Consider the following 25,784-nt stretch of genomic DNA (forward strand, 5'->3'; position numbering starts at 1 on the left):
CTTCACATTTAAAACTGCTCTATTTGCAAGAGGTATCATTAATTTGAGTTACTGATTCACTTCACCAAGCTGAGCTTTTGTAATTTCTTCTGCTCAAGGTAAATCACAACAAAAGATGTAGTTTGATATAGTCGTGAAGTAGAGTGGCTTCATGAAAATGAAATTGAAAATGAAATGAAAATGAAAATCTGACGTGATGTAGGGAGGCGGGTAAAATTGGTTCTTCAAGATGTTTTAAAAATGTGCAATATACTCCTTTTCGACCAAGACAGTTCAGGCGCTGGTTTGGAGCCAGCATCTACTCTCAAAGAACCACTTCTTTGCGTTTTGACAGCCAAAGAACTGGCTCTCAACCAGATTACTGAGTGGCATGAAGAAAAGCTAATGCCGTGGGCAGGGATATCGTTACCAATGACCACAATATCCTTTATGACCACCATTTGTAAAAAAAAAAAAACAAAAAAAAAAAACAGAGCAAGTCTAGAGTATCTGTCCGAGGATCAGTCGTGTTTGAATGCCAAATTAGGCATGCAAAGCCAGGAGCAACACTTGTAAGGATAGTTGATCCTAGCACTGCTGGGAAATTGGAGACATATACAGTAACTGAATGTTGTGACTCTACAGTGGCTCTCATCCCCATGAAAAAGCAAACTGGTTCTTAAGACCAACTCCAGCACCAGCACCAGCCCAGAACTAGCGCTTGGTTTGCTCTGATCAAAAGGGGGTAATAGAGTGTCTTGACAATAACGTCCTGAGCCTCACTAATTGAAATCATCTCTTCATGTGCCACAAGTCAGGATCCATTAAGACTGCAGCAAATCAGAAATCCCTCTGCTCTCTCAGCATACGGAGCGACCGGCCTCAGTGTGGCTCGAGGCTGTTAAGTACACTATCTGGCTCACTCCTGTCAAAGACCTTTGCCAGCTTGTGATATGTGAAAGGGAAGTGTTTGATCTGTTGAGTGCACAGCAGCCTGAAGTAGAATTGCCTCGTTTCCCTCCTTTACCCACTGACCTACAGGCGAACACACAGCCCCGTCACTCCACGGACTCTTTTTCTCTCTCCTCTGAATTGCTTTTGACGCTTAAGAGAAGTGTCACCCCTCCTTCCTGAGAAGAGGCGACAAAGAGGGAGAGAAATCCCAGGGTGTGAATTAATGTGTGGGTTTCTTTTCCTCGTGTGTGTACAATATCATGCATCTCCCCGCTGCAACCTTCATGTGTAGCTGAGCCGCATTTCTGCGATATGAGCAGACTTCAAATCATTCCCCCCACCCTCACTTCATATAGGTGCAAACCCCGCTGTGTGCTCATCCCTCCTATATGCTCCGTCGCTGGAGGTGTGGTACAGTAGGCGAGGCAGACAGTCTTAGTATTTTTTAATAAGACAGCAATAACAATAAATCCTGCAGGCTAATCACCCACTCGCCACTCTTCTTCTTCACTCCCCCCCGCCAAACCCGGAGCGATGCAGCATTACCCTGCTGCCGCCTTCAATTACGCCATTCATCATGCGTCTTATCTGGCCGCCGGTTTGATTGAGTGTGCAACGGGAGGCGTCGCAAAACCCTGCATTCTCAACACCAGCGCGTGTGTGTGTGTGTTGGGGGTGTTGACAGGATTGGAAAACTGCATTTGGGGGGCATGTGTCGGCGGGTGTATACGGGATGTATTGGGATGTATGAGTGTGTGTAGAGATGCAGAGAGGGTGTGTGTGTGTTTGTGTGTGTGCACGCCAGATCTACAGGAGTGTATAAATCAAACCAGATGATCGTCCCCCCACTCTGATCCGCTCTGTCTCAGCAAGCACATTTCTCTTTTTTCCCCTCCTACTGTCCCTGTACTTCCTTCCTTCCCTCTTTCTCCCCCTCCTCTTCCTCTTCTTCTTCTTCTACTTCGTCGTCTCTGGAACAGATTTGTCTGGGGGCCCCTGTCTAATCTCCAGCAGGGCCGGGTGTTGGGAGACGGGCGACAAATTTTAATAAGCAACTGGGCGCTGTAATTTAGCAGCCTGGGAGGGAGATTAGGCTGATTGATGCCGGGCTCGCCTAATGGTCCAGCCTACGGCTCCCGGCCCAAATTGGTGGTAATGAAAGTTTTGTGCAAATTGAGATGGAGGAAAATAAGGCGTCCTCTCATCTTCCCTCACTCTCTCCGTCTTCATTCATCCTTTGTCTTCCTCTCTTCTGTGTTCACGTTCTCGTCCGCTGTTTTTTTGACAAGGAGTGTCTTTCTCTCTGTCTCCCTTCATCACATCCTCTCCTCCTTTCCCTCTTTCTTTTCTTTATCTATTTCACTCTCCCTCATTCAGGCTGTCCCCCATTTTCTCATCATTGTTCATGCTCTCCTGCGTTTCCATCGCTTCATTTTTCATGCCCACCGCTCGCTCTGCCTCTTAACAAAAATCAATTTGTCCCTCATCTGCTGTCTCTCCCTTTTTATTCCCTCTTTCACTGTTTTATAGTTTCTCTCAGGCACTCTTGAGTCAGTTCCTGTCCCTACTTAACTTCATCTAGTAGGTTATTCACTTTCACTCACACCCTCATTTGCTCTCTCCCTCCTCTGTCTTGGCCTTTCCTGTAGGAGATGTGTGTTTGTGTGCAGACAGATCGGGAGGTGTTGTCTGAGTCGCTTCTGTGCTGTCAGGACAAATTCAGTCAGATCTATAGAGAGACGGGACGACAAGGCTGATGACTGTCTCCTACGAGCACCTTGTGTTCCTCTGTCTGTTTTCTCTTTCTCTCTCTGTGCCTCTCCTGCTTTTTCTCTTCATCCCACCAAATCACTTTCAGCTGGCCTGCCACTATGACAGGCTCCGTCTGCCATGCGTTATTAGGCCGTGGAGATTTCCAGGCCACTTTTCAGGATATATGGCGAATATGCGTGTCAGTGTCCTGCACCATGTCCCACTGGCAGACTCTATATTATTCCATTTTATTTGTCAAACTGATTTTCAGTATAACAAATTCCAGTAAGTTACACTAAAGTCCTTTTAGGCAGGGCTTGCCGCTTGTCAGCCATCTTGGCAACGCTCCCGGGCAGTTATTTCAGGCTAACAAGACTAGGTCCCTATCTAAATGAATGGGGAAAGAGCCAGAACGTCACTGTCAATGGTCGGCGAGACATAAAAACTGCATGTATGGAATGACCAGTCAAATGTGATAAAAATTGCTTGTGTATGGTGATTTTGCCCCAAAATAAGGTTTAAAACAGCTTTTCACCACAGGTTATAATTTTGAGAAGTAATTCAAACTCAGAATTTTAGCATTTACAATATTGAGGTAATAATGTAAACTCGTAAATATTTATTTTTTCCCCTGGGCTGAATATACAAGCTGTTCTCAGAGGAAAATAATGTCCACAGAACACTGTTTGAAGCTAGAAAGTTGGCAGGGTCCGCCAAATACAAACAAAGTATGAAACTTTGTTGTCCTGTTTATTCAGTCATGAAAACAGTTTGTTTATTTAGTTTGTTTAGGCATAAAATTTTTACTTCTGATTAAAATGTATTTCCCAAAACTACATAGTGCACCTTTAAACAATGCAAGTTTAATGCCTAATGTTTGAATAACGTCACCTTTCTTGGTAATCCTGTACATAAGCACAATATCCTCCTCTTCCATGCTTATATGAAGTCCACTTACAGCCGCACCAAATCGGTTGAAACTGTCACAAATCTCACAACTGTGCACTTCCATCCATGCAACAACGCAATTGGCTGATAACTTTCCTGGTCATACATATGTGTCATACAACCGCCATCTCTGGTGTTGCAAACCTTTCTGTTCTTAAAGTTTTAAATGGTTTGTAGAAACTCACTTTATTATCACGGAGGCGAAGTGAAGAGCAATTGTATCGCAAGAGGCTTTGTTAGTGAAGCACTGAATAATGAGTGCTCTGCAGCAAATCGTCACAATAAAATCAATGTAGATTCCTGCCTGCGTGGGTGTGTACTGTATGTATGTGAGTTTGTATGAGGCACAGGAAACTGCGGTTTCATAAGTCACGCATGAGCAAATGTGTGCCCGTACCAAATCCCCAACTTCCTCCGACCACCACTCCCTTAAGAGAGAGAGGCACAAAAACAGAGAAAAGAAATTGTACGAGCACTAAATGCAGGGAAGTGAAGAGTGGCCTTGGGGAAAAAAACAAGAGCAGCTAGTGGCGGAGGGGCTGGGCAACTCTAATAGAAGACCACAGTACTGTATGTTTCATTTGATATTCCGAATGTTATAAAATCCCCTGAGAATGGTTGTAATGGCGTCCACTCACATGGGATTTCTGGCCTTAGGAGTGTGTATATGTACTGTATAGGAGTGTGTGCATTTTGTCACAACTTTACGGTCCCGGTGCTCGTCCCTGTGAGTGGGTATGTATGTGTGTTAGCCAGCTATCCAGCACGCATTCCCCAACAACAGAGCGACTGTCTTCTGGCACTTTTTCTCCCTTTCTCTTAACTCCCACACAGCACTCGACTCGTGTTTTTTTTTTTTTTTTTTGTGAAGAAGATGGTGCTGAACTTGTCCTCCTCCTCCCTTGCTGCCACATTGAGTTATGCACTGATCTATCATTAATAGCTTCATTAGCATTTTTTTCCCTCTGAGGTGCTTGTGTATATAGTTCAAACTACAGCTACGGATGCTCACATCATTAAACAAGCGAACATCCTGTATTCTCTCTATGACTAAAAGGCGGAGGTGGGTAGTGGGAGGTAATAACACCAATACAGTTGGAGAGCTCCCAGCATAAAGCGTGTACACAGTCCCCTACTAAGCATTCTCTCCTCTGTTCCCCTTCAAGGCCTCCTGTAAAGTGTGTTTCCCAACTCATATTGCACAACCAGTGTCCTCTTGCAATATCCTGGACAAATGTGAATAAGAAGAGCTTTTTATTCAAAAACCCAGTCTGCGCTCCAACCAAGGCTAGAGAGAAAACTAGCGAGGCGACCAGTCCGATGCACAACAGGAACGATGCAGCCCGGCCCGTAAATGAGTGGCAACCGCCTGTGAAGTTTATCTTGGCCAGAGGCGGCCCTTGTTGATTGCTCACCAAAGTCTGTGGTCGGGATCCCAGACAACACAATATAATCTCGCTCCTTGAGCGCCGACAACTGCCTAAACGCAGTGTGGTCGAGGAGCTGGTGTGGGTAATTTCAGATTGGATGCGGCCTCTCTCCACAGGAGCTGTTAAAGCTTTGTGAGGTTCACACCCGGCCGGCCAAAGTGGTTTGTTAGAGTTGATTGTTTATTTTTCTCGCTGAGAGAGTTAGAGAGAGGAGGAGGTTTTTATACGTTTGAGGCAGATGACGGAAACACAGAATGTGGCTTTGACTGGGAACTCGTGGGAATTCTTAGGTCCTGGTTTCCTTTTTACAGTTGTAGCTTGTTTTAAAATGTCCGGTGGTCAGGCATGCAGTAATTTGGCACTGTTCAGCCTGTTGCACAAGTGTTTATGCAGGCCGAGCTGTTTCTTGGAGAGGCAGTAAGACAGGGCCATTTTAATAAATAAGCTCTTGGGACAGCAGGAACAATGGATAATGCTTGGCTGCTCACTGTACTATTTTCTCTCCTGCCTTTGCCCCACTGGATTTGATTTCATAACGATTTATTTGAAGGTTTTTTAAGGATGTGGTGCGATCGCTTTGATTATCTGCTTCCTTGTGATTATCTTCCTCCCATGATACAGGCTAGTGGCGAGGCAATAATGCAAGAAACCAAGAGCATATGAATAGCCTCTGTTTGCTTGAATGCTCTCCTCCCACCTCATAGTTTTATGGTGGCTGATGCTGTGAGATATTAAACGGGCTGACGGAGCGCTTTGATGTCCCCCTTCATGTGATCGTGGCGTATAGTATGGGCTGCAGAGGAAGGGAGGGTTCGTGTGTTCCTCTGACTGGTTGCGGAGATGCGATGCAGGGTGGGGGGAAAAATGCAGGCCGTGTGGCGGAGGGGGGAAGGTGCAAGGCGAGGTGCTGATGGGAAAGAGACGAATGGCATGCCAGTGTCAGAAGTGGTCATGTGTCGAGGAAAGAGTAGGGGAGAATGAGAGGGAGGATGGAAGGAGGGCTTGACTGATTAACCTGTTTACCTCCCTGAAAACGCTCCAGGCGCCATTCTGATTAAAGTTCAGTCTTTCATCTATCATCACCGTGGCCGGCTTGAGCCTTCAGAGCTGCCGATACCAAACGCTGTCAGACCGATCGAGCCTCCAACCTGAGCCACCACCGCAAACCTAATACTCCACTTCGCTTGCATCGCTACCTCCTTACGGTTCTGTTCTCCCTCATATGTTGCATGTACGCCTCTCTTTAACTACTCCTCCCTCTGTGCTACTAAGCTTCTTGCTTCGAGATTTCACCGGGAACAGTGCTCGTGTGTCACAGCCCGTTTTTCCTCCAGTGACGCGCTTACCCAAACTCAAGGCTTTTAGCACCTCAAGCATAATACGATTACACCCGTTTGGGGACGCGAAATTGTCAACGGCTTTCTAAAAATATCCCCTCAGTCCAGTCGCAGCGGCACTGAGCGGAGTGAACACAGCGGCAGGCAGAGGCAGCACTGCACACAATGTTCTGGCCACTCAAGCACAAATGTTAGCCCTTTAAAAGCTTTTTGCACCGTCATAGACCCGGTGTGTGCGAAGGGAGCCCGATGGTGAAGTAGAAGACAGGGGTTGGCAATTAGGTCTGTCCATGGACCATAGGGGTTATAGAAAGAAGGCCACACTTATGGAAAGAGACTTCTTCACAAAAACAACAGCAGCAGTTGTTTCAGCAAACGTTGGCCTCCCCGATTCCAGTCGGTTTTCTCCACTGTCGATCTTCGTAGATCTCTCTCCTCCCCGCTTCTCTGCGATGGGTGGCAGAAAATTAGGTCAGCGCTGTGTTTGATCATGCTTTCACTCGTTCCCGGGGAGCCATTCCAACAGTTTTATTTAAAAAACGCTTCTTCTTTGTTTTCCTGCTCATTCTCTGTCTCTCTAATCCTCTCTCACTCTATCTTCCACGTTGTGTGTTTTTCCTGCTGCCAGTGAAAGTTGACTGAAAACACATGGGCATCGGCCTGCCTAGTCATGCCTCAACACACGATCCTCAGTGAGGCCAAACAGCAAAACACAACCAGCTTTCACCAGAGTTATGCTTATTGCTCTGCGTTTTTGAAAATGTCCAGGTCGACTTTGTTCCCATTTGTTTGGCATTTTGGCAGTTTGTTATACAGGGGAATTCATTTGTTTTATGTATGTCCTATAGACGTGAGTAGCAGGAACATGTTTCTGGTTGCTTGATACCAGACCGATATAATAACCATAGCTTTGAGAGAAGACAGCCGATACCCCACCCCCCACCCCGTTTTTGACGCTGTCAAATTTTAGATGGGAGTGATTTTTATATTTTTCAGGTCGCACTCAGCTAACATCAGCCAAGACGGCTAAGCTATTACTTAACAGCTCTCAGGTGATTAGCCAAACTCCTACTAGATTTGTGATATGCCAGTTTCCTTTGTCATATCTGGCACTCGACTTTCTGGGGTCATCTTTACAAATTTTAGAGGTATTCCAGACGTGTGAACACCTTGCTAGCAATGTAACTTGCGAGCCTGACTGTCACACAGTCACGTGTCGTGTTGCTGGTGACTTTAGATAATGCTGTGATGCACAAAACCACTAAACTTAAACCTCCTTGTATAAGAATAACTAATGATAATTAATGTGATGTATAATGAGTAATGATAAAATTCTAATACTGGGTTATTTGGGAAAACACCCACCAACGGCATCAAAAACTGATCTGTGTCGCTTACCATGGCAACGTTTGAAGCTTCAAAGCATTCGGGTCAGCCTTAGAAAACGAATGGAAAAGCAGGAAGTGTATGTTGTTTTCGAGATGAACATGATGCAGATTGGATGGAATACATTAAGATTTTCACTTGTGTTTTTTTACATATGTCAATTGTGCTGTATCTATTTCATCAAACTTACATATACAAACAAATGTGGCTTGGTTTGTTCCATTCAGAGCACATGCGTGTACACATCTGTTTACACAAAATTAGCTTAGGGAGTGCCATTATTGGTCTACATGGACCCTAACCCTGGGGGCAACAGAAAGGTTTAGGTGATTTCACTTCAGCACAGACAGCTTATATGGTATTACAGCAGCCTGTGATGGACTGATTTAATCCTACTGATGGTGCTTATAAGACACAGGAAGAGGGTCAGACATGTGCGCACATGCACGCACGCACACACTCACACACACACACACACACACACACACACACACACACACACACAGAGTCACCCTTCAGTCATACATGTGGACATAACGGGGAATTGTGTGTGCTTACGTGTGTGTGAAAAAGAGAGGTCAGCAGGGCTAACACAGTCCCCTGGCTGTTCTCAAGGTTAATGTGGGACTGACAGCGGCTGCTATTAGCGGCCTTCAGATGATCTCCACCCCCCGTATGCGGAGCTGATTCATCCCGGTGGCAGCAGTGCATTAAGATGTAACAGCTTCACTCCCAGGTGTCACTCACCCCTTTAGACAGGGGCTACATCATAATTTTACATTTCCTATTAACTCCTATTGTCTCCGCTCCACCACGATGGTCCATTAAAGGGATAGGTGCTGCCGTAACCACCTCATTCTCACGTGCCACTCAACTCGTCCTATATGTCATTATTTCATGTCATCCCATTGTCTGTTAATTGAAATACCACAGACATTGTCTATATGGTCCATTAAAGGGACACGAGCCTTGTTCCTGAGTGTCACCACTGCTTTACGTGCCTTCTCATTAATTTTCATGGTCTGTGTTTGACTTACACAGAGAGGTGGGGCTGAGGAGAGGAAAAAAAAACGCCATCAAGAAGAAATGCACACTGGCATGTTGAAGATCACCCAAACCATCCAAAACCTCATTTACATTTTAATTCAAAGACATTAAGCAGATGCTCGTATCAAGTGCAGGTTGATGTTTAGTGTCTCGCTCAAGGACGCTTAGGTGAGGAGGGTTGCACAGTTTAATGAAAACAGTCAGATAAAGCCATTTTCTGTCTTCATGGTAAACAGTCGCATTTTATTTTTAGTTGTTATGATGGTCCCAGTGTGGTGGGTTTTTTTTTTGCGCCTCCATTATATCTAATGAGGAAAGTGGAAGCTAGCAAAGATTGGCAGACAGCTTTGTTGGAAAACGATGGAGGAAACAGCTACATTGCAGTTTGAAAATGGTAGCACAGAATGAAGTTAAAATGAGCAGATACACCCAACATTTGAGAGGGAAAAAATAGGGCCGACCTGAATGCTTCCAAGCTTTTAATGTTGCCATGGTAATCACCTTCCAAACTCATGTTCTAATGCTTTGTCTTGTGTTTTTGTGTTTTTCTTTTTATAAGGAACAAGACCTTGTATTGGAAATGAAGCTTGTCTGTCTGTGCACATAAAAACCTGCCCTGGTTACTTGATATGAGCAAAGAGAACAGCATCCAAAAACAGAAAACCCATCCTTGAAGGGAGCATTCGTGCTCCATGTGCACAAATGCAAGCGCGCATGATGCTATGACAGGCGTGCACACAACAGCTCAATGCTTTCTCTTCAGGTTGACTTTTGAGGCTTTGGAGGCAGGGATGGAATGGACAGTGGTTGATGTCTTCTCCTTCTGTCCTTGTCTCTCATTAGACTCACAATTACAGTAACAGATAGTAAAGTATATAAATAAATGATGACCACAAGAGGAAAGTATACTGTGTGGAAAATATTAGCAGGAAATTCTCACTGAAGCTCCAAATCCTCCAAAATGGTATTCAGGACAGCCCTAGAACAATTCTTTTCCTGCGTCTAAATGTATAAACATTGTTTTTTATCAGGAGAAAGGTCGTCATTGACTGATTATTATGTCTAAACAAACTAAATAAACAAACTCCCTTTATTTTCATGACCGCATAAAGTGAATAAACAAACTGACCTTAAATGACAACACAGTTTCATACTGTTTTACTTTGTTTATATTTGGCGGACCCTGCCACTTTTCTAGCTTCTAACAGTGTTCTGGGGACCTTATTTTCCCCTGAGAACAGCTTGTTTATTCACTTATGGAAAAAGTCAGTATATCTGATTTTCTATTATTACCTCATTAATATTGTAAATATAAAAAATCTGAGTTTGAATTTATTCTCCAAAACTACATGGTACCCCTTAAGTTTTTAAAAGTAGTTGGTCATTTAGAGATCCGTAGGGGGATAAATTCTGTCCAAAGCTTCGTCTTAAAACTGCAGCTCAACAACTAGCAGCACGTATTTAAATGTTGTAAAGGATTCATGATAAGCAAGACTGGTAGAGGATAGAGGTTTGTGTGTGTGTGTGTGTGTGTGTGTGTGTGTGTGTGTGTGCGCGCGCCTGGGTCCATATGAAGAGTGATGATGTTGTTGACTCACTGTCGGCCAGATGCCAATCAATCAATTAACCAATCAATAGTCATCTGGTGAGCGCCTAAGGACACCGGAGAAAATCTCCCAGAAACACTCGAATCAATTACTTTTCGCCTCAGCCGCAGACTCACACACACACGTGCGCAAACCGCACACACACACGCATTGGTACAGTTATATATTTATACTTATGCAGGCTTACATGTTGAAGTCACTGCCTCCCCCCTCTCCCACATGCCCAAACGTGCAGGCATCAGATTGCAGTGCCATGGGAAAAAGAAAAATGAGTAAATTCTGTCTTTCCCCTCATTCCTCATCCCTCATCCCCTCTCCTCCCCCTCCTCTGTTTCCCTCCCCTAATGGAAAGCAGCATTCCCTGACTGCCGTCAGCAGCTATAGCCAGCTACACTATAACACAGTTAATAGATAGGCCTGGCAGCTTATGGAGCCCATGCATTTTTAAATGTGAGTTTTATGACTCCTGGAGAGCAGGCAAGAGAAGAGAGGCAGGAATATGCTTGATGTTTGTTCCCTGAGTGGATGTGTGTTAGTGTGTGTGCCTGAGAGAGAGTATGTACGAGGAAGAGAGAGAATATGGAGGGCAGATTCAGTGGATAGGATGAGTATCACAACCTCGCTGTGGCTCTTCTTTTTCTTGTTTTTCCACCATCTTTCCCTTTATTTCTATCAAATTCTCTCTTTCTCTTGTTTTCTTAATTGAAGACACACACAGGCTCATCTTTTAAGGTCATTCTGGTCATGAACCCGGTTCCTAAGCAGGATGAATGTATTTATAAGCTGAATAAGCTGTTTTTACGTTTTATACTTTTTATTCGCATGAACCCAGATGTCAAGCGGATTTATATTTATATATAGTGTGTGTGTCTAATGTATGATCCTAATCTAGCAGCTTTAGGATTCGTGCAATGACCTCGGGGCATTGTCAGGCAACTGAATCTCACAAACATACACACACACGCGATGTACGTTGGCCTATGCGTGTGTGTCCTAGAGAGGTCATAGCATGCTGACCACAACTCGGTAGTATTCAACTGTGTCTGCCTGCCCTGACCTACAAACCCTTGCCTCCTCCCCACTGTTTCATGTAAACACAAACACACATGAATACACACACATACACGCAGCTAGTAGGCGACGCTCCTAGTGATGTGCCCCACATACTACCCCTGTTGGCTTGCTTGTTTTGCTGACGGCACTGGTCGGCCATGTATGGAAACATGCATTTTTCCCTCCGGGGGAAAGTGACATGCAGCGTGAAGCCTAGTTTGCTCAGAGGCGTTTAATGCAGACAGCACCAGGACAGGCAGCAGGGCTCCGTGATGCTGTTGTCTGACGTGTGTCCACACTGGTGGAGATCTGCCGATCAGGCACAACGGCAACCAGTTGACACGTACATTTCATCTCATATTGATATGTGGGGAGGATCATTTCTGATTCACATTCCCATACATGCAAACACCAATGAGAAGTGGTCTCTGGGCACTAGAGCCTCTACCCTGAAAGTTTACAGTCGGTGATGCAGTGTTCATTTAAAGTGACTGATTATATCCAACTCAGTGCTTATAAACTGTAGACGCTATTGTACCTGCATTGTATTACTGCTAAAATTCTTTTTTCAAGGAGACCAGTACAACTCTGTTATTCTACAAAACAAAAAGTAATTCTATAATCTCTACGTTCAAGGATTAAGGTTGAGCTTTATTGTCATTTTACTATGACATGGCTCAGGAGTTAAGATTTGTATAAGGAAGATCATCTATGTACGTATACCCGCAGACATTATGTGCAAGACGACATTTTTGTTTGGTACAGACCCCAACAAATGTCACATCATCTTGATTTTAATCATTTTTTCAGTGAAAATGGAAATTGTGTTTAGCAAAAACGATCGATTAGACTAATTGTGAATCAAATTTGCTGACTGTGTGTCTAGACATTAGGCATCTTTTTGCATTGGTGGCTCCAAAAGGCAGTTGGCAGAAAGCACTGTCAGGCCAATAACGTTTTTATGCCTCCGTGCAAGCGATAGCCATGGCAGGAGGCATTATGTTTACGGGTTGTCAGTGAAATAACTATAAATTAATCATTCATTAATTATGGTTATTATAACGTTTTACAGAGACAACAAAGCCAAAATGTGTACCGCTGAATCCACTCCTTCATTGCTTCACTGCTGCTCTAAACTGCATTTATTAACATATTTTTCTTCACAAACATGAGGAAGTAGGATTTTGAAGGCCATGCTTGGACAAAAGGGCCACATAAGTGTGCATCCTTGGCCTACTTACAGTAGAACCCATGGTAGCCCTGTGAATATACAGATATACACAGAGTTACACACTACGGTAGATCATTCAAGTAATCAAAGTTATCCTTGTGCTGACAAGATGGTTACAAGCCTGTTGGAAATACATTGACATTTAGCGCGGTGAGTCTAACAGCCTTTTTGTTTCACGAAAATACTTCATACCAGTGTATTCACAGTTCCACAGTCAATGCTGAAGCACACACAGGTTCACGTGTAAACACCACAGAATAGCAGTCACACACAAGTGCAGAGGGAAATGTGCGTACAGAAACTAATGCACTTCAATTAAATCTAAATACAATGATCAAGATTTGCTTACAGCTCAAATAAACTATTAGTGTTGAATTATAATGTATTTTCTATGACAGTGCTGTTTGTTTACATATGCTGGTACTGAGTTGCCTGGAGGAACCGCAGACTGTCCCTTTTAAGAGGGGAACACCCGCTTCGAGGAGCAGATCTTGTTTGATCCTCCAGCGGGCGAGTGGCGGCATAAACAGGAAGGGGCCCCGCGCTTTAGTGCGTCATTAGCTCTCGTGTCATCGGATCTTCTGTGTTGAAATGTGCCGAAGTGTTTCGCATAACATTGTTAGCCTGATATCCTGGATAGGTACACGAAGGTGACACAGTCATAGGCACACACAAAAGACACATGCTGACACACACACACACACACACACACACACACACACACACACACACACACACACACGCACACACACACACAGGAAAAATGAAACATCCTCTTGAGCCAGCTGTGTTCTGTTCCCTTATGAGAATAGAGAGTGATGTAAATGTCTTGGTAAAGGTGCACGCAGTCATCTATGTTTATGCATATGGAATATGACAGCTTAAGTGTTTTAACTCTAGATAGTCTGCATGAGTGTGTCAGCATGTGTGTGTCAGCGGGTGGGGTGTGTTGAGTCTGTTGGAGTCCTGCTTAGAAATATGGACTTCATTTGTGCTGGGCCTCTCCCGCTAACTGGAACAGGGTTGGAGGTAGACTGAGGGAGCCACCCCACTCCCACACACACACACGCACACACACACACACACACACACACACACACACGCTCAGCTCTTCTCTCTTGTATAATACTTTAGTCATTGAGAGATTCGGTGGAGGACGTATTGTATTGTCAGCCAGTAGACAAGTAGACTCTTATCTTTACATTTTACAGTTGTAACTACTTCAATCTCCTATTTACCAATGGCCTTCACTATGAGTTACAATGTTGAATGGATTCCAGCATTGAAATAAACAATATTCAGTAATGAAAGAGAGTGCTGCTCACAATATATTTTCTTTCAAGACATCACAAAAAACGTTACGATAACTCAATAGTGGTACAATAGTGGTTCTTACTTACATTCTGGTTTTGAGTGTCTAATAGAATAGGTTTACATGCTTTAATGTTGAGGAAAACACATTATTATTACTATTATTATTATTATTATTATTGCCGCAGCACCTCTATTCACCCTCTGTCTGAACACTCTGTTTTAGTGCCTGTCTCTTTAAGACTCCCCTCCTGAAAAGCCTAGTCTGCTCTCATTGGACAGCTCTCACAGGTCTGAGCAGGCACCGCCCATCGTATTTGTTGCATCAGCTCTGTGAGTGGTTTGCAAAGCTGTGACATCACAAGCTTACGGATGTTCTGACGGCTTGTTTGAAGACACAGTTCTGGTTACAGGCTGTGTGAATTTCTCCATGAATTGAGTGTTTTGATACTTTCACTGTATTATTATTGCGCCTAGACCTACTTTATAGATAAAGTAGGTAATGACTTTATTAAGGACACAGAGGAATTTCCATAGTACAAAAAAACAACATACATTCATCTCTGGATCATGATGATAACATGCCCAGCTCATACTCAGGTAATTTTCATATAGAGGACACAAATTATAATAATAATATTTGCATAGTATTTGTTATGTAATATTGTTTTGCTGTATGTGTTTTCTATAGAGAATCTTGGCTCCCTTCCCCTGAAAGAGAACAGCCTTTACTTTGATACTGTCAATAGTTGTCCCCATTTCCTCTGTTCCTTTGTGAGAAAGCACATATTTTCTTTTCGAACAAATCCAAGTAACATTTCAAAGAAACTTCATAGCCTGAGGTTTAGTCAGATAAAGTGTTAAAGGTGTTAGGTGGAAGAGCTGAGGAAAAGAAGGGATTGCAAGGACAGCACCAGAGGGTTGGTGAGGCAGTAACTGTACGGGTGGAAGCGGCGTGTGTAACTGTTGGGAAAGAATAACATGCACTACAGACCCCAGACCGCAGGAGGCATGACTCCCTCACCACCAGGAAACCTCAGGGCTTTCTGCTCCGTGTTCTGTTTGCTCTCACTTTGCTTTCGTCTCCTTGGACCTTCTGTGTGTGCTCTTCCAGATTTAGCGTTGCCATATTGCTTTCTCCTCCTTACTGTATTGTTTCCTTCCCTGTTTTTTTTGCCACCTCTCCTTGTATCTCTATTGCTCACTTCCTATGTCCCCCAATCTGGAGCACGTCTCGTTTATAATTCGCTTTCTGGCGATGGCCTGCTACACCCCCCCTACCTCCCACCTCCCACCTCCCACCGCCACCCCTCTCACTTGGCTCCCTTCCCTCTTTTCTTCCCTAGCTCTCTCCCTCCAACCTCTCCACTCTCTTCATATTTCATATTAAGCAATCCTTTCCATGGAGCCAGCTGTGTAAACAATAGGGACCGGCCCTCCATGTTTTCTCTGAGCGAGAGAAAAATGCCGGAAAAACCTGGACACAAGGAGCTCGCCGCACGCCGTCCTCGCAGATGATCTATGGCCCTTTGTCTCTCCCGACCTCCTTTGAGCGCGAGTGGGACTTTCTGGGCAGAGTGTTGGTTTTTGTGCATGTGTGAGGCCGAGTGTTAAGTGTACAGGCTGGTGTGTTTATGCGGGTGTGGGAGCTCTCTGTTACCATAGCCCCCTGCAAATATTGACCGAGCTGAATAGCTACAGTGAGTAGCTGAAAAGCAAACACCGCGTGTCACGCTCTGCCAGATATGCCCCGAGTTTTGTCACCGACTGCACTCTGACCGGAAATAATTTGGCTTGCTGAACGCGTCATCTTCACAAGAGCACCCCTCTCCTTTCCTGATTGGTGTTTCTCAAGTTTTGGTGCCTCACATAGCTGACCTACATTCACAGAAGCACAGGCCAATGCTACTCTTCTATCTATAGATCTGTAATCTGTCTACCTATACTGTCAGCAGCCTATTTTTACACAGACGTTCCTAGAAGCTGCTGATGTTCCCGGGATTTAGCTGTCTTCATCTGATACTCTTTATTTAAAGGGCGGGTTGGCGTGTGACTGTAATTTTATTGACTTTGGTTGGCACGGTTAGTGTGCGGGTGTGCATCTGTCAGGGTTTGGCTGTGAATGTGTGTTTATGGGTACATATGCATGCATGCATGCAGGTGGGCAGATGGTCCAGTTCTGCACGGACAGCCACAGTAGAGCTCATTATGTGTGAAGGAAGAAGGCTACCATCTTACCCCGACACACACACACACACTCACACACACACACCCACACACGCATACGCACACACACAGGCACAGCTCATCCCTGGGTTTATTTTTTGCAGGTGCAGTGCTTGCTGGCATTTGAGATAATTAAAGGCTGACCTTTCTGAGGTGAGGCAGAAATGTCACCCCGCCTGCTTCACTGACAAGTGGATTCACCCCACAGGGGTCCTTGGCAAAACGGCAGAGGATTCTCACCGCCCTGGGATGTGCACTTAGCACCCTTTAGCCTTCTTGCGCCACACTTTCTGGCTGTCATTGAGAAGTAGCTTCCACCTCCTGCTCTCGCAGCCGCAGTGCCCTGAGCTCGATACCAATCTGAAGCTGCACAGGTGGAAGGAGCACTGAGGTGGAAGTATGGTTGGGTCAGCAAGTTGGAAGAATGTTGAACATCTTTTATAGTTTGTTATATATAAGTAAGGAATTAAGAAATAATCCATACAGTGTAATCCTTGTTGCATAATACTGTAGAGATAAAGTGAATTGAAGCAGCTAGAAACCTGTTTTTATTCGACAAACAGTTGGATATAATTGCTTTTAGTCCATTCTTTACTAAGGTCTAAGGAGTGGTTGACTCACAGTAAGGCAGTTCACGTTCACTCGCCACCCTGTGACTGACTGAATGTAAATGCATCACAGTTTTTGCATGGATTTATCTATCAGCAGCCAATCACACAGACACGCATTGCTAGAATCATGTCCACAGCAAGACCATTGTTTTCCTATGGCCTGGCATCCATTACTCTCTCATGTTGTCTTTTTCAAGCGGCCACGTCTGTAGCGACAGGTCTCAGTGTGATCGGGGCCTTTTGTCTAAGTGCTATCGAATTTAAAGAAAAACTCAAAAGTAAGAGGGGGATTACATGCAACAGTGTTCCTAGATCAGGTTTGAACCTTAGTTTAAATCATAAAAAACCCCCATCAAAGTACATCATTAAATGCTGCTCATTTATTCTGCAGTAAAATAGATTCTATAAGTGAAGAATATTCTTCCAGCTTTGCTTTGCTTTAATATATCTCCACCTTCTTTGAGTAAGAAGATAATCTAAGGTGAAGGTGTACAAACTATTAATGACCTTCTTTGATTCCAAAACCTCTCCCTAGCCTTGCGTGACCCTTTCTGGCACATCTCTCAGCTGGTGTCCTGTGTTAGTGACTTGTCAAAGTGTTCCTCTCTGCCTCCACCCGCAGCCCTTCCACACTCACGCATATGTGGTTACTCCGTATGCAAAACCCATCCCATCTGAGCTAGTAATGTACAGTAAATGCAGTATATTGTAGGACACTCCCCCAGGGCTTTAGGATGACATGCAAATGTGATTCAGGACATGACTTGGGCATACATTAACAAGCACACAGGCTCGCACGCGCGACCGCACAGAACAACCAAGAGCTCAGACACTTGTTGATACGCACACTCGTATTTGTCTCATGCACGTGCACGGCTGCATGTACAACAATACACACCCATGCTCTTAAATGTGCTTTTGTGCACACTCATGCGTGCACAGAAGCACACTCACCCCCCCCCCCCCCCCCCCAAAGTCACATCTCACTTCTGACGTATACATCCACCCACACTGCTGTCCTCATAAAAATTTCAGTGCATCGTGCTTGAGCGACTTCCATTATGTGTAACGCTGCAAAGCCTCGCAGGCTGGAGCCGGAGCCCACTCTGTGCTGTTAAAGAGCGACATCCACTCTGAGCTCGCAGCCTGTGGAGAGATTTTTGTACAAATCTGTGCGGGTTTTATGTTTAGGCCATTATAGAGAAATTCTAAGTCCCCCTGTCTCTCAACCTTAAACGGTGAGCTACTCTGTTATCACAGCGGAAACACCAAAGACAATTACAAGCGCGAGTGTGTGTGAAGCAGTGTGTGTGTCATTTTAAACAGCAGGTGCAACACATGGGTGATATTAAAATGATATGCCCACAGGAAAGGAACAACAGTCATAAAGGAGCAGGTATCATATAACAACATGATAGCAATTGACTTGATACTGTGTTTATTACTTCAATATTTGTTACCTCAGGCTGGTGTAAGCTCAACTACATATCATTGAACAATGTCATCATGATCAGTTCACTGTAGCGTGTAGGTTTAGTTACAAAGCCATAATATTTCCTTGTGAATTATTACTAAACTACTCTTATTGACAGCTGAAAGACACATATTAGATGAGGGACGCTTTAACACAGCCATGTGGCTTACTCCACTGACCTCCATAGCATTAGTAACACATTGAAGTGTGGTGCTGCTGCCACCGACTGCCAGCTGCTCTTGTCACAGAGATGTGTAGCACCAGCAGTCTTCGCGTTGCGGATAATTGGTCATCAGGAGAGATATAGATGATAGATGTAGGTGTGTGCGTGCATGTGTTCATACTTGTGTGTCATCATCTCAAGCGGTGTTTGTTTCATTTCCTCTTGGTGACCTTTTTGAACTGTGTGTGTGTGTGTGTTTGTATAAACGCGCATCTCGTTCTATTCATGTCTCCCTGTGTGTCATACGTTGCATTCTCCGTCCCCTGCAGCTCTGTTATCCGAGTTGTCCGTCCTGACCTCACGCTGCCATTTGCTTTTTCTGATTATTTATTCAGCAATTGCTGTCACAGCCGATAACAGTCTCTTGCAACCCGTGACTTCTGACCCCTTCCTTCTCTCTGCCTGTTATACACGGAGTTAAGACCAAGTGACCTGGATTGTTTGTTTATTCCCCCCCACTGTCCATAAGTGATTTTTACATTCCCTCAGGAGCCTCCATCCATACAGCACCCTTGCCAGCGTGCTCTTGAGTATGTTTGCATATATAGGCTAGCTATATAAAGATAAAGAGATAGACAAGGGTGCACAAATGGCAGCTGCGGAGGAATTGTTAGAAACTCCTTGAAAAGACTAACGTTAATAGCCCAATTCCAAGCCCCAGGGTCCCTACCCACTTCTATAGACTACGCTATCCTTTTTCTGTTTGTAGACTACAGTCATCCATGTTAGGGTTGTATAGGTCTAAGTGTAGTGTGCAAGTATGTGAGTTAATTTTTTATGCGTACACACTGGAATACAGTTCGCTTTCCTGTTTGTTACGCTTGTTTTCCCTCTATGTCTTATCATCCTCAGCTTTACTTATGCATGTTTGTGTGAGGCCTGTCTTGTCGGCGCCCGAGCACATCTATACCACAATAAAGACCAGCAACCGTGCTGCATTATGCACACAACTGCTCCCCTTTATTCTCCTCCATATCAACGACCTTGTGTGTCAGCCGCGTCATATAGAACACATACATCATACGACGGGAGGCACCCGAGATTCGAGAGCACCCTGACGGGGGAATGGAGGGGAGATTAGTGTGTGTGTGTGTGTGTGTGTGTGTGTGTGTGTGTGTGTGTGTGTGTGTGTGTGTGTGTGTGTGTGTGTGTGTGTGCGTTTGTGTGTGTGGTGTAAGAGAATAGAGATGTGTGCACGAGGAGACAAAGACTAAAAGACAATTATGGCTTTCCTTGTAGGACATACTTGAGGATTTCAGGTACTACCTACCCTGTCGTATGTAGGAACCGAGTGCAGCTGTTTGTGAGAACTGTGATTGGTTTGTGTACATTGACAGGAGGGAGTGCACGTCAGCAGCTTCACTGTGCTTGGCGTTGTGCGTGCAGTTTTCACAGCAGATAATACGGCCCTCCGTTGTGCCTTGATTTTCTCATTTACCGGTCTGTGTGTCTGATCTTTGTGCCGCTGATTGTGTGTGTTTGTTTTTGTCCCTACCGCCGACAGAGGGATTACAAGGTGCTCAGTTACCTGCTGCTTCTGTCCACACTCGCTTGTGGCTTTTGAGTGGGTTATCCTGATTGTATAATGTGTTTAAAATGCTTCAGCTGCATTAGTCAGACATGCACCAGAAAGTGTTGGTCTGCTCTCAGCTTCGGAAACAAATATTTAATTTGAACTAGTATCGTACCGACATTAGGGTTTTTTGAGTGATTCAATTGTCAATATATTGTTATCTTTTAAATTTCTAAGGCAAAGACAATCAGCTATGTTTAATAGGACAAATAAAACAACACTTGTGGGCATGATGTAGTTTCGGAGAAGAAATTCAACAATCAATTTCAATCGAAATATCATCGAAATTGCAATATGTTGAAGTTCAATATCCAAATGCATGTTTTCATAAAGGTAAAATGTGTGACAAATCAGCATTATAACGAAGTACTGTTGTGCGACAGAGATGCTTGAGATGTTTTTTAAGTTCAGACTCCTACAGATCCAACACATCATCATGATTTTAATAGTTTTTCTTTTGCTGTGAAAATGAAAATTGTGATGCAAAAATGTTCATTCCCTCTAATCACGATGGTAATATCTGGTAAAATAACAAGCAATCTGGCATCAACGCAATTTTTTTTACAAAATCGTGCAGCTCGAAAGCAAAGCTTGGTTGTGTTGCAGCCACTTCCTTTCAACTAAACAACAATATCCCAGTGTGTTTACTGTGTCATCAGGGGGTGTGGGTGCGCCACAGAAAAGTTGCTACGGATATAAGTGCTCTATGTCCGTGTTTGATGTTGCTTATCATTCCGAACGGCCTCTTATGGTGCCCACACTAGACTGTAATGATAATACTGAAGGAAGTGGCCGTTGTGTCGCAGTGAGTTGTAGTTCCTCATTGAAAGAACCAGCTCAGCATCTGTAGCCTCTGGGTGTTGCATTAAATTCTATATGGCTTTACATCACTTTAGTGTGTATGTTTGACAACGCTGATGCATTTTACACGATAGCAACAATGTGCAATATAGAGTATATCAAGGTTGCATTTCATAATGGTAATGGTTGTATGGTACTCTGTATTATGGAATCAGAAATATTACCTTGCAGGCCATTGTTAGTATGCTTTCTTAACTCTTAACTCTCTCTTAGTTTAATAGGTGGCTACTCAGGGTAGAGAGGGGCTTAAAGAGCAAATGAAACCATATCCAACTCCCATGGGCTTTAAAAAAACGCTGTTAAAGCTTTCGGCCTAATAGAAACGCACCCTCCGGCCCTCAACCACTGACCACCACACACACCAGCTCCCTGAGACTGGGTGACTAGAGAGCACTTCGGCAACGATCAATAAAAATAAGACGGCTAATAGAAGACCGAGCCCATAAAATCAGCTCTCCGTCTGATAAAGAGACATATCAGAGCGTCATATCCACTACCCTACACACACTCACACAACCACACAGACAAACATACTCTAGTTTGCTGACTCACTCAAATTGTCATAAATAATTACTCATATTTTCCACATGTAGGTGTACAGTCACACACACACAAACCACTATGGAGTCACTGACAATAGCATTCTGCTATTAAAGGGACAGTTCGGCACAAAATCAAAACTGCATATTGTTCCTCATACCTGTAGTGCTGCTTATCTGTCTAGATTGTTATGGTGTGAGGTGAAGAGTTTTGGAGATGAGCACATGAGCCGCCCTGCCCGCATGTCGCCTCAGCTGTCATACCCTGATGCTTTATGTACATCGTTCAAGTGGGAACAGGCGCACAAACATGTCTGACTTGACCCCTCTCCCTTTACAGGAGTTCATCCATGATGTCCTGCTGTGATTCATGCAATAGTGCCACATTCCTGAGCAACACTGTTCATGCAAAGACACATTCCTCCTGCTTTTTAAGTGCAGTCTGTCTATGTGTGTGTGTGTCTGTGTGTGTGTGTGTTGCAGCGATTTTACTTTTACTGCCGTGCATTACGTCCAATGACTCATAAAAGGCTCATTACAGTAAAAAATAATTTCTGCTCATGTTATGACAAGCTGTTTTGGACTCTTGTATTTATTTTGGTGCTGGTGTACCATTTTATGATAACTGTGTATCATGGTGTGTAATTGTCAGTGTGTGCTCACGCTTTCAGCAGCGGTTACAGGTCTGTTAGCACATGTCGTGCTCTTAATTTGGAATAAAACTCGGCAGCAGAAATCTCCAGTGGTCCCGCATCGGCGCCTTGGGTCTCACCTCTGGCTTCTGCAACTGGTGTAATTAGCAAAGTTTTCTTTCGTGTTCGCTCCCTTCATTTATGTTTTGGCTCGTCTCCCACAGTATTTGTAGTCTGTCACTGTTAATGAGCGTGCGTACGAGCGCACAAAGCTGCAAGGAGACATCACACACCCACTGCTCTCTTCACAGTTTTAACACTCCATTAGATAATTAAGGCAGAGGGGGTGTTTTTGTAACATTTCAGATGAGACATTACCATTAATTAGTGTCAAAAGAAAGGAACTGCTTTGCTGGAGCACTAGAGTACAAAAGGAAACGATCTCTTTACCTTACCATTGAAGCACTAAATGGATATCTCTCTCTCTCTCTCTCTCTCTCTCTCTCCCTCTCTCTCAGGCAGAGTCTATTCCTGCAAAGAGGAGGCCCGTCGAAGGAGCAGAGCTTTGTCCTGGCATCATGTGATCCGTGCATTCCCGTGCAGTGCTCTGCAGTGAAAGAGTGAATCTACGCTTCCTTGGAAGCATCGCAACCACTAGCACCCCTATCACCACTATCGCCACTCCTGACTGCAGTCATCAAAGTAAACCTGTTCCTGACTCAACTTGCCTCCTGTCTCTTTCGCCCCCCTTTCATCTCGGAGATAAGGAATGGCCATGCGAGTTTACAGCCTTCCCAACGCCTCCCGCAAATAAGGCCTTTCAGCTTGTTTCACAATACCAGAGAAAGGAAGGATAAAACACTCCACGGTCCTCTTTTATACTTTCTTTTAATCTTTGTTTCCTCAGTAACTCAACCTTCAACACACATTCACTAAACTGGATTTTTGTCTTGGTGACAGCCACTTTAAGGACGCCGGCATTCAAGTTTCCAAATCATAAGGAGATTTTTATTTCTATAAACTTTGCCCGGCAGTCTTTTGGAATATCCACTCATGCAGTGTCCCTATGGGGGATTAAATCAGTCCAGGATTCCACACTGACTCCTCTTTTCTTAAGATCGTGTTAAGGTGGTTTTTCAGTGAGGTCTGTTTGTGACTGGAGGTGGACTTGAGCCGTCATGGCTGGGAAGGGCAACCCGGTGCCGGGCCCCCACCTCAACGGCTTCCCCATGCCCACCTACTCCTACTTCTTCCCCCACATGTTGGGGAGCCTGTCGCCTCCGTCCCTGCCAGGACTGCCCATCAGCGGGTACAGCACCCCCTCACCAGCCAGTAAGTAAACTTAAGTAAACTCGCTCTGATTTGGGACTGTGCCATGCTTTGGCTATTGTGCAGGTTGGTTGCTGAGTGACAGGAGGCGGGCAGAGGAAGATTTACTTTCCTTTGTGTGTGTCCTGGTTTACCTGCGCAGCTGCAGCGCACTGTTTCCTGTGTAGCTCCCCTGCTGTGTGTGTGTACATACGCTTGTGCCTGCGAGTCTGCTGGTAAAAAAGGACTCTTTCATCTCATCCTGTTTAGATCATTCTTATTTGAAAGATGTGTGTGTTGGTAAACAGAGATCAGCAAACCACACACACATTCCCACACACCCACATCGCCTCCAGCACTGTCCTTAATTTACAAGCCCACACACATCTGCTCACACACACACGGAAATGTCAGGGTAGATCACAAGAAAGTGAGGCAGGACAGCCAAAAAAGAGCATTGTTTATTTGGGGAACACAAATTTGGCAAGCGCTCCCAAAATAAATGTTACAAAAGCTACCATCGGAGCCAAGCTTCATGCTTAGACTGCTTCATACAAGCTATCAAATTTAAGTCAAACTAGGTGAAAAGTACTTTTTCGTAAGGAAAGAGAAGTTGTTCTCTAGTGTATTGAATTTTACACAAGGACATCTGTTCAACAAGAAACAGTGGTGGAACGAGTATTCAGAGCCTGACCTCAAAAGTCATTTTTAAAGTTCCTTTCTATGAAAGTGACAGATTCATAAATACTGCAATATGTACAGTGGGTGCTTTTAGAATATTAATTTGATTCATTCAAACTGATGAATGAACCTTTAAGCATAATTTTGATGTTGTAAGAAAATCTTTATGTGAAGTCAACTAATCTAAAGGATTCTGGAGGTGAATTTCAGCATCTTGAAAGACAGTTTGCAGCACTAAAATCAAGCAAAATATGACACCTCCTAAGTTACACACTGAATCTGAATTTCACACAAACACTGACATTAATTTGTATTGGAAAGCAGTTAGAATGATCTCACTGCACTGGCGGGTTTTTCGTTTATTTTAAGAAACGACGACTCCAAGGAGTCCAGAAAATTTATTTCAGCACTCTGCAGCGAATGTAAAATGTTAATTAGCAACCACAGCTGACATACTGTATGCAGTGGAGCATAAAGTGAAACATTGCCCTCTAAAGAAGTTGAATAATTGTGAGTAAATTCTCCACCACTGACTGCAAATCAAAACCCCAAAAGTGCTTTAAAACTCAGTTAAATTTAATCCTCGCACAATCCCCGGATCGCACAGCAGACTGAGGAGCATCGACAAACAGCTAGATAATCAATTAAATGGCTGTGGCAGCAGCAGAAATATGAACTAGAGAAATAAGGCCGCTGGTGCAGATGTCCAGTCAGTGTGTGTGTATTGGTGTGGACAAGGCCTGTCAGAGCACGGCCTCACTCACAGGTTCAGAGGGGGTCAGCGTATTGACTTTCTATCTGCTGGAGTTTGCGTTGGCAGCCGGCGTAGAGGGAAGTGAAGAACAGTTAGTGGCCAGCCCAGTCACTCCCACTTCCCCAATACCAGATACCCCACCTCGCCGAGTCAGATTCCTCTTTTTACGCTGTTGCAAGTGTGTGTGTTTCCGAATATCTGCATGTGTGTGTGTGCGTGTGCATCAGGGCCACTCTCCCAGTGTTTGCCATGCGGGGCGGCAAGGTTCCTTCCCTTTTGCCTTGGACAAACATTTCCTGTCTGTAAACACTGGAGAGCCAGGGACACCACAGCTTCCTGACGTGCACGCGCGCGCACACACACACACACACACACACACACACACACACACACACACACACACACACACACACACACACACACAAAACACACACACACACACACACAGACACACGCGCTTTTAAACATAAACACAATCTTTGCCCTTCATGCTGGCTCACTTTCTCTCACTCCTGCTCCTCTTTGCATGCAGATAACTGCAGGCATAATTCACACATGCACACACACACACACACAGCAACAGAAGCACACACGTGTCTCCTTCCATATACTTCTACACACTGTAACGCAAACACACCACCTTCACCACTTTCTCCTCCTCCTGCTCCATGGCAGATCATTTCTCTCTCCCTCCCTCTTGCTCAAACACCTCTTTTTTTCCCCCTTTCTCTCACATTTTCACACACACACACACACCCACACACACACACTCCAGCTAAGCCCTCACCAACCCCATTCAATGCCGAGCAGTGACGAAAGAGGGAAAGAAAGAGAGCGAATGCCGACAGAGGGGAGGGGGGGGGGTCA

At 44.5% G+C, this 25,784-nt stretch overlaps 1 protein-coding gene across 7 annotated transcripts in view; it reads left to right on the plus strand.

Moving 5' to 3' along the window:
* The window catches only part of raraa (retinoic acid receptor, alpha a), a 148,718-nt gene that overhangs the window by 43,510 nt on the left and 79,424 nt on the right, over window positions 1-25,784 (plus strand). For all 7 annotated transcript variants that reach the window (XM_084342661.1, XM_084342663.1, XM_084342665.1 and 4 more), the window contains one exon: window positions 22,693-23,506. In XM_084342661.1, the coding sequence (XP_084198787.1) occupies window positions 23,353-23,506 (154 nt within the window). In that variant the 5' untranslated portion in view covers window positions 22,693-23,352. The remainder of the gene's footprint in view (window positions 1-22,692; window positions 23,507-25,784) is intronic.

Source organism: Pagrus pagrus (genome assembly GCF_965226575.1).
Source record: "Pagrus pagrus genome assembly, chromosome: 21".
In the NCBI taxonomy this organism is placed as follows: domain Eukaryota; kingdom Metazoa; phylum Chordata; class Actinopteri; order Spariformes; family Sparidae; genus Pagrus; species Pagrus pagrus.